This window comes from Plecotus auritus (genome assembly GCF_963455305.1).
Source record: "Plecotus auritus genome assembly, chromosome: 5".
Classification (NCBI taxonomy): domain Eukaryota; kingdom Metazoa; phylum Chordata; class Mammalia; order Chiroptera; family Vespertilionidae; genus Plecotus; species Plecotus auritus.
In genome coordinates, this window is record NC_137776.1 from 26,621,797 (window position 1) to 26,634,250 (window position 12,454).

The following is a 12,454-nucleotide window of genomic DNA, read 5'->3' on the forward strand; positions in this document are numbered from 1 at the left end:
CTCTGATTTAGAAAATCAGCTTCAGGGAGAACATGAAATTTTAGAAGCTATTTAAACAGAGCCTTGGGAAGCAGTGGAAATGCAGCTTGTCCAGGACTGCAGCAATGCTCTGGAGACAGGACCGGTCTGAGCAGGAAGTGAAGGCTTGGAATAAGTGTGCCTGCTAAAGCAAGTGAATGAACTGCGGCCCTTTGAGTGGTCAAGGGCCTCTAACATATTCCATCTACTAAAATAATTAACACCCCAAATTCTTTAAATGCAGTAGTTGAAACTAAAGTGCATGGCAATTTGATTATCAGGCTTCTCCACAGATATATGTCAAATTGACAAGATGGCTGTTTTGTGCTAATTCTACATCACCCTCTGTACGTTACAAAGCCAAGCTAAGTCATCTTTCTTAGGCTATGGCTCCTTTTAAACTTAAATTCAACCCAGCAATGCATTTTCTCCTGCCACTTCAGTGAGCTTCTAGGCATACTGGCAGTTTCAGTGACCATCATGGAATAAACTGTGATGGTAGAATTCAATCTGCATTTAATAAAATCCCAGAATGTTGGCTTTGCAAAACACAGTTCCTTTACTGAGCATAAAGATTAGCAGTTCACAATTAGGTCCTCTGTTCCTCTAAAGTAATTTTTTACTATGTTGTTTACAGTTTAGTTAACCTTGACATCGAACAGAAAAAACAAAAGTATTAACAACTGGAACCAATCAATAACTCACACAGCAGCCTGATTTGATAGCTTCAGGGCTGCCTCAACTGATTTCCCCTTTATAAAGCTGAAAATTTACCCCTCCACTCTGCCCAACAAAAGGGATAAATCAGCTTAGTCCCCTGAGTCATGTCTAATTTTTTTAAATGTTACACAACAACTTTGGACCTTAAGACTCAATAAATGCAGTGGTTGGCTCAGCCTCAAAGAACTGGAATGTGTCTGAGTCCGAGGGGAAGTCTTAATACTTGAGCAGTGCGCCTGACTCAGCCATAAATGGGCAGCCAGCCTGCATCACATCGTGACAGTCAGTCAAAAAGTCCACTTCAGCACAGGAAACTGGCTAATGAGGTCAAGCATGAAAATGGGGTTAGTAGTCTTTCATTTACTCTTACAGAAATGCAGGCCAGGCAAACCTGTGGGAGGCACTGAAATCCAGTACAAATTCCTTTTTCATTTCCATCTGGGAAGAAATGCTTGCCTACACTAACTGACGTGAGGCTGGCAGTGTTGGGTATTTCCTAAATCTTACCCAACAAGTTAGTCACTTCCTTGTCTGTGCCAGCAGGGCATCTTGCACATTCCCTCCAAGCACTATCTATCTAAAAATCTGTTCCCTGCTCCATCTTCCTCAAGACTGGCAACTGTGCCTCCTATTTTCTGAGCAGTCCCTAGCAATGAATGATGAATGAGACTGCCTTGCTCACACTTACCACATATTTCTGCCCCTTTGAATCAGTAGTTAGGGTTTGCCCTAACTAATGAAAATTTGAGACACTTTCATATTAACTGGAAACCTCTTTTATCGTTTCACTTTTGATGGACTAGATTTTTTTTTCTTCAAAATAGCTTTTTTTTTCTTTAGGAGGAAATGGCTAATGTAAATCCAACAGAGAAATGCTTACTGGTTTGAAAGACAGTAAAAACATATGTGCTCAATTCACTAAAAAGAAGTGAGTGATAAATTACTGAAAAAACAAGATTCTTATTTCTTAAGTAAATTCCCATTAGTACATTTTGGTTTTCTTACCCCACCCCGCAAAAAAAAAAAGTGCACAACAGAAAAAAAACCAGTTAAGCAAAGGTTAGGATAAAAATGAGCCCCAAGTGCCCAGTAAGGTTACATTAATCCTTGAATGGCCAGTCAAGGTTTTCACGTCATTCTCACAGAAACTGACCAAACCGGGATGCTAGGTATCTGGCGTTAGGGGGTTGCTAATACCCTAACAGTAAAAGCAGACATCAAAAAGTGCTTTATTATGTGGCTGAAACTTTTCATGTAATCCTTATAACGCATCTATGAAAAAAATGCTGTCATTATCCCCATGGAACAGATAAGGAAACTACGGCAGAGAGAGATTAAATAAATTGTCCAAAGTTAATAGCTGTTGAGTGGCAGAACCATGACTGAAACCTGGGCTACACTCTCTTCGGAACCGCAGAACTGGGCTGCCTCACCTAGAGAGTCTTCTGTGTGCACCAGATAACAAGTAGGGAATCCACAAGTACATATTTAAAATAATCCATCAGAAAAGCTACTTTTGTTATGAAACAAAATCCAGGCCTACCTAAAGAGGAAGCACACTCCAAATAAATGAAAGCAAACCTATGTTTTCAAGATGGTAAACTTACCAAACAGATGTACCCCTCTCATTCCTCAAATCCTAGTGATATGATAGAAAATTTTAAAGAAAGAGAATAAACCATAATGGTGCAAGACAACAGGCAGAAGTAACTATCAGATGGAAATGGCTGGATGGAGAAAACAGAGCGGAATAATCACAACTGAAAACAGGAATGAAAGAGGTCTGCTACAGAGATGAGAACTATTCCTCCTGATGAAATCAAGTGCAGCAGAAATGCAAATCTTTGAGTTAAAAAGCATATGGACTGGCTTCTGGGGTTATCATCAGCACTGCCTACAGCACTAGTACCTAAGACCAGCTCTCTCATATAGGAGAGGTAATCTCCAAGCCTGGGCTTTGGGGTAGAGTGGAGTCTATGTCTAGGCCTTCCCAAGAAACACAGAAGGAAAAACCAGTAAAAGCACCTCTACCCAGGCTACAACGCTATGAGTGCCGTCACGTGCTCCGTGCCAACACCAAAACCCTCCTGTGGCAATTGTGAGGACCCCACCCTGCTCCCCACCCCCTCCCTCCAGACTCTGAGCAGCCTGCTTGTGAGCATGCCCTGCTCTGCACAGCCCTATAGGGAGCCCTTACAATTAGGGAAGAGGCCTACTGCTAAAATAGAATTCCAATACTTTTGAGGAAACCTGGTGTAATCCAATTCTCTATTTATAAATGTTTGAATCACCAAGGATCAAAACAACGTAAAACTCAAAGAACTGCCGAAATCGGTTTGGCTCAGTGGATAGAGCGTCGGCCTGCGGACTGAAGGGTTCCGGGTTCGATTCCCGTCAAGGGCATGTACATTGGTTGCGGGCACATCCCCAGTGGGAGGTGTGCAGGAGGCAGCTGATTGATGTTTCTCTCCCATCGATGTTTCTAGCTCTCTATCCCTCTCCCTTCCTCTCTGTAAAATATCAATAAAATATATTTTTTAAAAAAAAGAATATATGCACTGAGATAAAAATCCTGACCATAGCTCTAAGGCCAATATTTATGAAGGATAGGGAAAATAACCACTTTTCTGTCTTAATTTTCCTATATATTAAGTGAGAACAGTGTTGTTTTGTCCCTTCTACCTCAAAGAGCTGGTTTAATAATCAAAAGAGAAAAATGTATGCTTAAAAATTATTTTGGCCCTAGCTGGTTTCGCTCAGTGAATAGAGCATCGGCCTGAGGACTAAAGGATCCCAGGTTCAATTCCGGTCAGGGGCACATGCCCGGTTGCGGGTTCCATCCCCAGTGGGGGGCATGTAGGAGGCCGCTGATCAATGATTCTCTCTCATCATTAATGTTTCTATCTCTCTTTCCCTCTCTGAAATCAATAAAAATATATATGTATTTTTAAAATTTGTTTTGGAAAGTAAAAGGCACCACACAAATACAAGGTGAGGCTGTTGACTGAAAACAGGCTGCACACTGAGGAGCAGATGGCACCAGCTTTGGCTGAAAAGTTTGCTATGGGTAGTCTACATACAGGAGGTTGAGAAAAAGGCCTCTGCTTTTGTTAACTGACTGAAAAAAACACACTCTGAAGCCTATAGTCTAGAGTAAGACTCACTGAACAAACACTGCTAGGACTTGAACCATTAATTCTAGGAAACCAAGGAAATACAGCCAACAATTTAGTCATTTGAGGGCCCTGCTCACCAAGAGATGACCTCATATACAGCTCCAAACAGTCAGACTTATATAAGTTTGTAGACACAGAAGTTTGAATGAGACATAGGAAGCTTGAATAAGACAGACTTCCTTAGCAATCAGGTGTAGGTACTTACTAAATATCTATTTATTAAATAACCACCCCATTCCAAATGCTGAACCAAGCAATTTGCTGCACTAACAAGTCCAGACCATACTCAAAAGTGACAAAATCTGGTAAACACATTCACAGTCACTAACTGGCAAATAGTCACTAGTGGTGGTGAATAGTCACCACTAAACCAAAATGACAAGAAATCAAGCACCTTAAATCACATGATACAAGAAAAAAAGAAAGATTCCACAGTGCTTTTCAAGTTGAGGTTTTAATAGGGTTCTTCCAAAACGTTATTAAATTAATTGTTAAAATTGCTTTCTAGTAAAAGAAATAAGCGATACAGTAACCAAATATCTGGACCATACTTGGATTGATTCAAATCAATCATGAAAATTAAATTTATGTAACAATTCTGAAAATGTAAACACTAGCTAGATATCTGATGATAATAGGATATGATAATTATTATATGGGTTATTTTTAAAAGACAACAATGGTAGTCCTCACCTTTTAGAAAGAGATACTACAGTGTTTGCTGATGAAATTATATGATGTCTAGGAATTACATTAAAATAATATGGGGAAGTGGGTTGGAGTATAAATAAAAGAAGCATAGCCATGTGTTGATTATTGTTGAAGCTGGGTGTTGGATTCATGAGAGTAATTATACTATTTTCTCTACTTCTATACACAGTTTAAGTTTTCATAGTAAAAAAATGCTTTAAGTATACAAATCAAAGGTGGCTCATTCTTACCTCTGCTAGAATCTTTTACTACAATGTCAGAGATTTCAAACAGTTTCAGAGGAAGAGGCATCTTCCGATTCGCTGCTATGGTCTTTAGGAGGCCAGGAAGAAGGGTAGTGCGCGCCACCTACAGGAGAAGATGCAAAATTGCACTGACCAAATAGGAACCAAACATACATACAGTACTTCCCCCTTATCCTCCGGACATATGCTGAAAGAACTTCAGTGGATGCCTGAAACCACAGGTGGTAAATACATACATACTATGATTTTAAAAAATAAAATCTTGAAGATTTCAAATATGTAAATTTTCATATTCTGCCTTATTTTGAAAATTGAAGTAGATTATAAGAAATAGAAATACAGGATGGGGCAAAAGTAGGTTTACAGTTGTTCATATGAAAATACAATAATTCTAAGTAATATAAGAATAAACTTTATGTTTCACATACAACTATAAACCTACCTTTGCCCCACCCTATATTTAAATAGATTAAATATGAATTAATCAAAATTTTAAAAACCAGGACCAGGGAAAATGTAAATGCAATTAAAACACCAAGACAATGAGGAAAACAACACAAATATGTAAGTGCTAAAAAAACTATGCAGCTGCTATGGGCAGGTTATGACTACAGTTTCCAGCTGAGTAGCCAAAGAAGTACAAACAAACATCCCAGTTCTTTAAAACGAACATACATAAAACCGCAAAACTTCCCTGCTTTTGTCTGTGAAATAAATTTCTCACTCTAAGATACATGAGGTATGTCAGCTGTCAAGACATCACGTTCCTGGCAGGGTTTTACACGCAGTGGTATGACAGCATGATTGAGAATCTCGGCTCTGCAGATTCCAACACCATTATTTTTGGCCCAGACTCTTGCATGAGCTTCTTGGGCTGGGTTTCTCTGCTTCCAATCCTGCCATCTTATGGTCTATTCTCCACAGAATGATCTTTTTTTTTTTTTAATATATTTTATTCATTTGTTACAGAGAGGAAGGAAGAGGGATAGAGTTAGAAACATCGATGAGAGAGAAACATCGATCAGCTGCCTCCTGCACACCTCCTACTGGGGATGTGCCCGCAACCAGGGTACATACCCTTGACCGGAATCGAACCTGGGACCTTTCAGTCTGCAGGCCAACGCTCTATCAACTGAGCCAAACCGGTTAGGGCCAGAATGATCCTTTAAGACCTAAATTAGATCACGAAACTTACCCTGCTCAAAAATCTCCAACAGGTTTCCATCAAATTTTGAATAAAACCCATGTCCTACATGGAGCCTCTCTCCCACCTCAATGCCTGCTTTCCCCTGGCTTCCTGCGCTCCAGCCACACACCACAAGCAGGTTTCCATCTCAGACCTCCCCACTGGCTCTTTCCTCTGCCTGGTACATTCTTCCCACAGACCCAAATGTGGCTACCTACAGTCTTCAAATCTCTGCACAGAGGTCCTCTCCCACAGAGGCCTGCCCTGACCACCCTAGCTAAAATAGCAGCCTCTCCTAAATCCTGCACAAGGAAGTGTAAGCCCCTAAAAGGACTTACTGGATTCTGAGGTGGGGAAGAGAGAACATCTTTCTTATCACATTCATTCTACCAGCAAGCTGCTAATTCACCTACAACTTGCTGCTTTCTTAAATATCATTCACTTCCCCAAACCATACAAACAAAACTACAATGTTAAAAGAAAGCTCAAGTTATTGAAATAGAAACTACTTCATAGATAACTTTTCTTAGTGTTTCTCATTTTATTTTACAGATAAACCTTATTTGCTTATTTAAAAACCCACACTAATATAAAAAAACAACACACACACAAACAAACCTGAATGTGATCAAGCTTCTAGATCTAACTAGCAATTTATTGGAAATACTAGAGGCCCGGTGCACGAAAATTTGTGCACTTGGCGGGTGGGGTCCCTCAGCCAGGCCTGCGCTCTCTCACAGTCCAGGATCCCTCTGGCAGCCTGGGAGCCCTTGGGGGATGTCCACCTGCCGGCTTAGGCCCGCTCCCCGGGGAATCGGGCCTAAGCTGACAGTCAAGACATCCCTCTGGCAGCCCAGGAGCCACTAGTTGGACATTCTTAGCGCTGCCGCAGAGGTGGGAGAGGCTCCCACCACTGCGCTGGCCAGCCATGAGGCGGCTTCTGGCTGAGCAGCACTCCCCCTGTGGAAGTGCACTGACCACCAGGGGGCAGCTCCTGCATTGAGCGTCTTCCCCGGGGTGGTCAGTGTGCCTCATAGTGACCGGTTGTTCCTGGTCATTCTACCGTTAAGGTCAATGTGCATATTACCCTTTTATTATATAGGATAGGGACCACTGGAATGTAGTTAGCAAAATCCTAAATGTAAGAACCCTGCAGCACAAATGAACCATTTCCTTCAAGAGAGAGAGAAAGAGAGAGAGGGGAACAACCTGCAGATAAAAAGAGATGTAAAAAGCACATCAGTCAACTTTGATGTATAATTTCATCTGGGTCCCAAATCAAAGTGAAAAAATTTAGTCAATTGGGAAAATTTAAACAATGACTGGATATTTGAAGATATTAAGGAATATTATTGCTAATTTGGGGGGTTGTGGGAATACTCTGTAATTTTATTGACAATAATTATAACAAGACTTTACATATTTTAACTAAATATCATTTCTTTTATTCATTCTCTAACATATCTATTATCAGAAAATAGTCCAAAGTTAAAAATTACACAGGAAAAAGAATGGACTTAGACAATAAACTGAGTTACAAGACCATAAACAACTTTAATTTAATTTAACCATAAATAAATATAAACCTGTTAGCCACATTAGTAATGATAGGGCATATGTGTTGGTAAGACAGGAGTAAAATATAGAATCTGCCAAGTCTAAAAGGCAGACTCACTTTCATCTCTAATGTATTTTATACAGAAACTAGTGGCCTGGTGCACGAAATTCATGCACAGAGTGGGGGTTCCCTCAGCCCAGCCTGCACCCTCTCGTAATCTGGGACCACTGGCTCCTAACCGCTCACCTGCCTGTCTGCCTGATCACCCCTAACTGCCTCTGCCTGCCTGCCTGATTGCCCCTAGCCCCTCTGTCTGCCTACCTGATCACCCCTAACCTCTCTGCCTGCCTGCCTGATCACCCCAACTGCCCTCCCTGCTGGCCTGATCTCACCCCCAACTGCCCTCCCCTGCTGGCCAATTTGGTTCTGATTGGTCGGTTTCTATGCCAGTCAGCATCAAAAGCTCTGCCTCTTAGGTAGCCATTGGCTCCAAATAGTTCACCCAGATTTGGTTCTGACTGGTCAGTTTCTATGCCAGTCGGCGTCTCCAGGCCTATCTCCGGGCCTGATCAGAGAGGCGAGGCTGATGAGCAGCCCCACAGAGGCCCGGAGAGAAACAGAGGCGTGGCTGCTGGCAAAGCCCAGAGAGAAAGAGAGAGGCAATGGCTGATCAACAGCTGCCATGGAGGCTGTGGATCAGACCCTGCCTCTCTCTTCGGGCCTCTCTCCAGGCCTGATCCGCAGCCCCCTCAGCAGTCAGTGCTGGGTCGCCACGGCAACCCAGCAATGACTGCAGGACTGACTTCCGGTGTTTGGTCGAGCCTTTGGTGGGTCATTACAGACCCTGGGTTTTTATATATTAGGATACTGACTCTTAAGTGTGCAAAGCCACAGCTTCTTATAGTGACCTTTAATGTGTTTCTTATTTGTTTTCCTCCCACCTATATAGAGGATTAAGATAGGATGTAAACCCTAAAAACACATTACCACATCTTAAGAAAACTATCAAAAAAAAAGAAAACTATCAAACTTGATAAATGAAACTGTGAGAAAAAGAAAAATCTGCAATAAGCTCAAATAAAAATCCATTAAAATTTACTGAAATATCACCCTACCCAAATGAAGTTTTAAATCTCTTATTAAAAATTAGAACACCATGGGCATTTTTTATTTAATTTTTTAATTCTCACCCGAGGATATATTTTTCATTCATTTTAGAGAGCGGAAAAGAGAGGGACAGAGAGAGAAACATCAATGCAAGAGATCAGTTGCCTCCTGTACACACCTGACTAGAAAGTGAACCCATAGCTTGGATATGTACCCTGACCAGGAATCGAACCTAGGACCTTTCAGTGTACTGGGATGAAACTCCAACCAACGAAGCCACACTGGCCAGGGCAGGAAATTTTACATAGTAGAAAAGCTAATAGACTTCAGAAAACAAAACATAAAAGCTCATTATCACAATCCTTCCAAACTAGGGTGAGAATTCCTCAAAGTTCTGACATGAGTATAAAGAAAGAATTCATGTATTTGATTCATATTACCAAATAAATTCTTTAATTAATCTAATCTACCACATTAGTAGGTAGTCCTAGAGGTAAAATTTAGATTTTTAAATTAGATTTACATATTTTTAGAACTAATCCAGCCCCCTACTTTTACAGAAGTGCAAACCAAGATCAAAAATAACTAACTGCCCTACCCGGTTTGGCTCGGTGAATAGAGTGTTGGCCTGTGGACTGAAAGGTTCCAGGTTTGATTCCGGTCAAGGGCATGTACCTTGGTTGCGGGCACATCCCCAGTAGGAGGTGTGCAGGAGGCAGCTGATGGATGTTTCTCTCTCATCGATGTTTCTAACTCTCTATCCCTCTCCCTTCCTCTCTGTGAAAAATCAATAAAATATATATTTTTTAAAAAAATAAAAAATAACTGGGAGTTTAACAGCATTATAACAGCATTAACTTTGCTGAAAGCATTTCCTTTCAATTCCAGACTCCTTTGTTTCTAGAAGACATGATTTCCTCTAAAGCCTGGTTAAAAAATATCATACAGAATTGCAAATGCAAGAAAAATAGAAGGAGAGCTTATTAGTATGAAAGAGATGAGACTATTTGAAGTCACTAATAAGCAAAGGTATTATAACCTTGAAATGTTCTTTACATTTAATGTCCTAATTATAATGTAAATCATTTAACATTTACTATTAATGTAGTATCATTCTCTATTCCTAAACTCTAAATGAAACTGCCAATAAATTAGATACTTACAGTGGAAGACACAGGTGGCATAGTCAAGAACTGAGGTGATGACTAATTTAAAAGTGAGTGACTTGGAGAAACCAAGATGGCGGCATAGGTAAGCACCTAAACTGCTGCCTCGCACAACAATTTCAAAACTACAACTAAAAGACAGAACGGACACCATCCAGAACCACAGGAAAGCTGGCTGAGTGGAAATTCTACAACTAGAAGGAAAGAGAAAAGCTCACAGAGAATTGGAGGTACGGCAAAGGGTCTTTGTGCGCGCAGAGAGGAAGGGCGGCTGAGAGCCAGGCTGACTTTCTATAGTGGGAGGGGGAAGGAAGCCCCCGACGGCACTGAACCCCAGTTCAGACTGCACTGAACCCCAGTTCTGGGCAAAACCCCGTGGACCCAGGCTCATACAGGGGGAGTCTGGACTGTCAGGTAGAGAGAAAGGCACCCGGAGACTCAGAGACCCGGGGGAGCCCCGGCGGGCAGGGGTCTGGAGGTGCGCGCACCAGTGTGCACAAAGGCTGCAGAGGTTGCCACAGGCTTTTCCTAGCAGAAGAGAGTTGGAAGCTCCTGACTGCACTGAACCCTAGTTCTGACTGCACTGAACCCCAGTTCGAGGCGAGCCCCTGGGGACCCACGCTTTTACGGGGAGGGGGAATCTGGACTCTCAGGCGGAGACTCGGGAGCCGCGGAAGGCAGAGGTCTGGAGGTGCGCGCGCGCAAGGGCAAGGCTGACTGGAAGCCAAGACTGTCTGTTCCGCCCTGAGACTCCACCCCATCCAAGCTGAGCACAGAGGCTTTTGCAATTTGGCAAGTCTAATCCTATAAGGCTGTCTCCAGCACCGAACTTCTCCCAGCATAGACACAGCTGATCCTTACAACCAACTGGCCTGGAGGTCAATTCCTCCCAGTGATACCAACAACAATCAAGACTTAACTACAACAAGGCTGTACACACAGTCCACAAAGGGGTGCACCAAGAGTATCCACCTCAGGTTAACTGGGGAGGCAGACCCACTGGGCCATATAGGAAACCTAGCACACAAATCTACCCTACCAACTCAGGGAAGCTGTGAAAATGCAGCATCAAAGAAACAGATCACAAACGAAAGAAATGGAGAAAAACAAACGACTGGATATAGAATTCAAAACCACGGTTATAAGGCTTTTCAAGAACATCCTAGAAAAGGCCAATAAATGTAACGAGACCCTCGAGGATATGAAAAAGGACCAACTAGAAATTAAACATACACTGACTGAAATAAAAAATATTATACAGAGACCCAAAAACAGACTAGAGGAACACAAGAATCAAGTCAAAGAATTGAAATACAAAGAAGCAAAAAACACTCAACCGAAAAAGCAAAAAGAAAAAAAAAATCCAAAAAGTTGAAGATAGTGTAAGAAGCCTCTGGGACAACTTCAAGCACACCAACGTCAGAATTATGGGGGTGCCAGAAGAAGAGAGACAGCAAGATACTGAAAACCTATTTGAAGAAATAATGACTGAAAACTTCCCCCACCTGGTGAAAGAAATAGACTTACAAGTCCAGGAAGCGCACAGAACCCCAAACAAAAGGAATCCAAAGAGGACCACACCAAGACACATCATAATTAAAATGCCAAGAGCAAAAGACAAAGAGAGAATCTTAAAAGCAAGAGAAAAACAGTTAATTACCTACAAGGGAGCACCCATACGACTGTCAGCTGATTTCTCAACAGAAACTATGCAGGCCAGACGGGAGTGGCAAGAAATTTTCAAAGTGATGAATAGCAAGAACCTTCAACCAAGATTACTCTACCCAGCAAAGCTATCATTCAGAATTGAAAGGCAGATAAAGAGCTTCACAGATAAGAAAAAGCTAAAGGAGTTCATCACCACCAAACCAGTATTATATGAAATGCTGAAAGGTATTCTTAAAGAAGAGGAAGAAGAAAAAAGTAAAGATAAAAATTATGAACAACAAATACATATCTATCAACAAGTGAACCTAAAAATCAAGTGAATTAAAAACCTGAGGAACAGAATAATCTGGTGAATATAACAGAATCAGGGGCATAGAAAGGGAGTGGACTAATAATTCTCAGGGGGAAAGGGGCATGGGGGGGTTCAGGAAGAGACTGGACAAAAATCATACACCTATGGATGAGGACAGTGGGGGGGAGGTAAGGGCAGAAGGTGGGGTGGGAACCGGGTGGAGGGGAGCTATGGGGGGGGAAAAGGAGAAACAACTGTACTAATCTGAAAAAAGATTTATTAAAAACATAAAAAGAAATAAAAAAATAAAAGTGAGTGACTTAAGGGTGGGTACTGTGAACAGGTGTTGACTCATTTATTACAAACTAGAGACCCAGTGCATGAAATTCATGTACTAGGAGGGGGAGGGGTCCCCAGCCTGGCCTGTGCCCTCTCACAGTGCAGGAGACCCACGATCGATTTCCCCAAAGAGGTAGGCCCCACCCACTCATCCTGGGCTCCTCAATGGATTGCCCCAAAGAGGTAGGCCGCAGCCAAGGGTGCCGCAGCCAGGGGTCCCGCCCCCACGCCACACACACAGCATCAAGTCCACGCACACGCAGCCTCC

At 42.0% G+C, this 12,454-nt stretch overlaps 1 protein-coding gene across 3 annotated transcripts in view; it reads right to left on the bottom strand.

The window, feature by feature from the left end:
- Positions 1 to 12,454, bottom strand: part of FARSB (phenylalanyl-tRNA synthetase subunit beta) — a 72,911-nt gene that overhangs the window by 36,707 nt on the left and 23,750 nt on the right. For all 3 annotated transcript variants that reach the window (XR_013960584.1, XM_080667713.1, XM_080667712.1), the window contains exon 15: positions 4,856 to 4,973. Coding sequence is in view for 2 of the 3 variants with exons in the window: in XM_080667713.1 (XP_080523839.1) it covers positions 4,856 to 4,973 (118 nt within the window). In the remaining variant the exon portion in view is untranslated. The remainder of the gene's footprint in view (positions 1 to 4,855; positions 4,974 to 12,454) is intronic.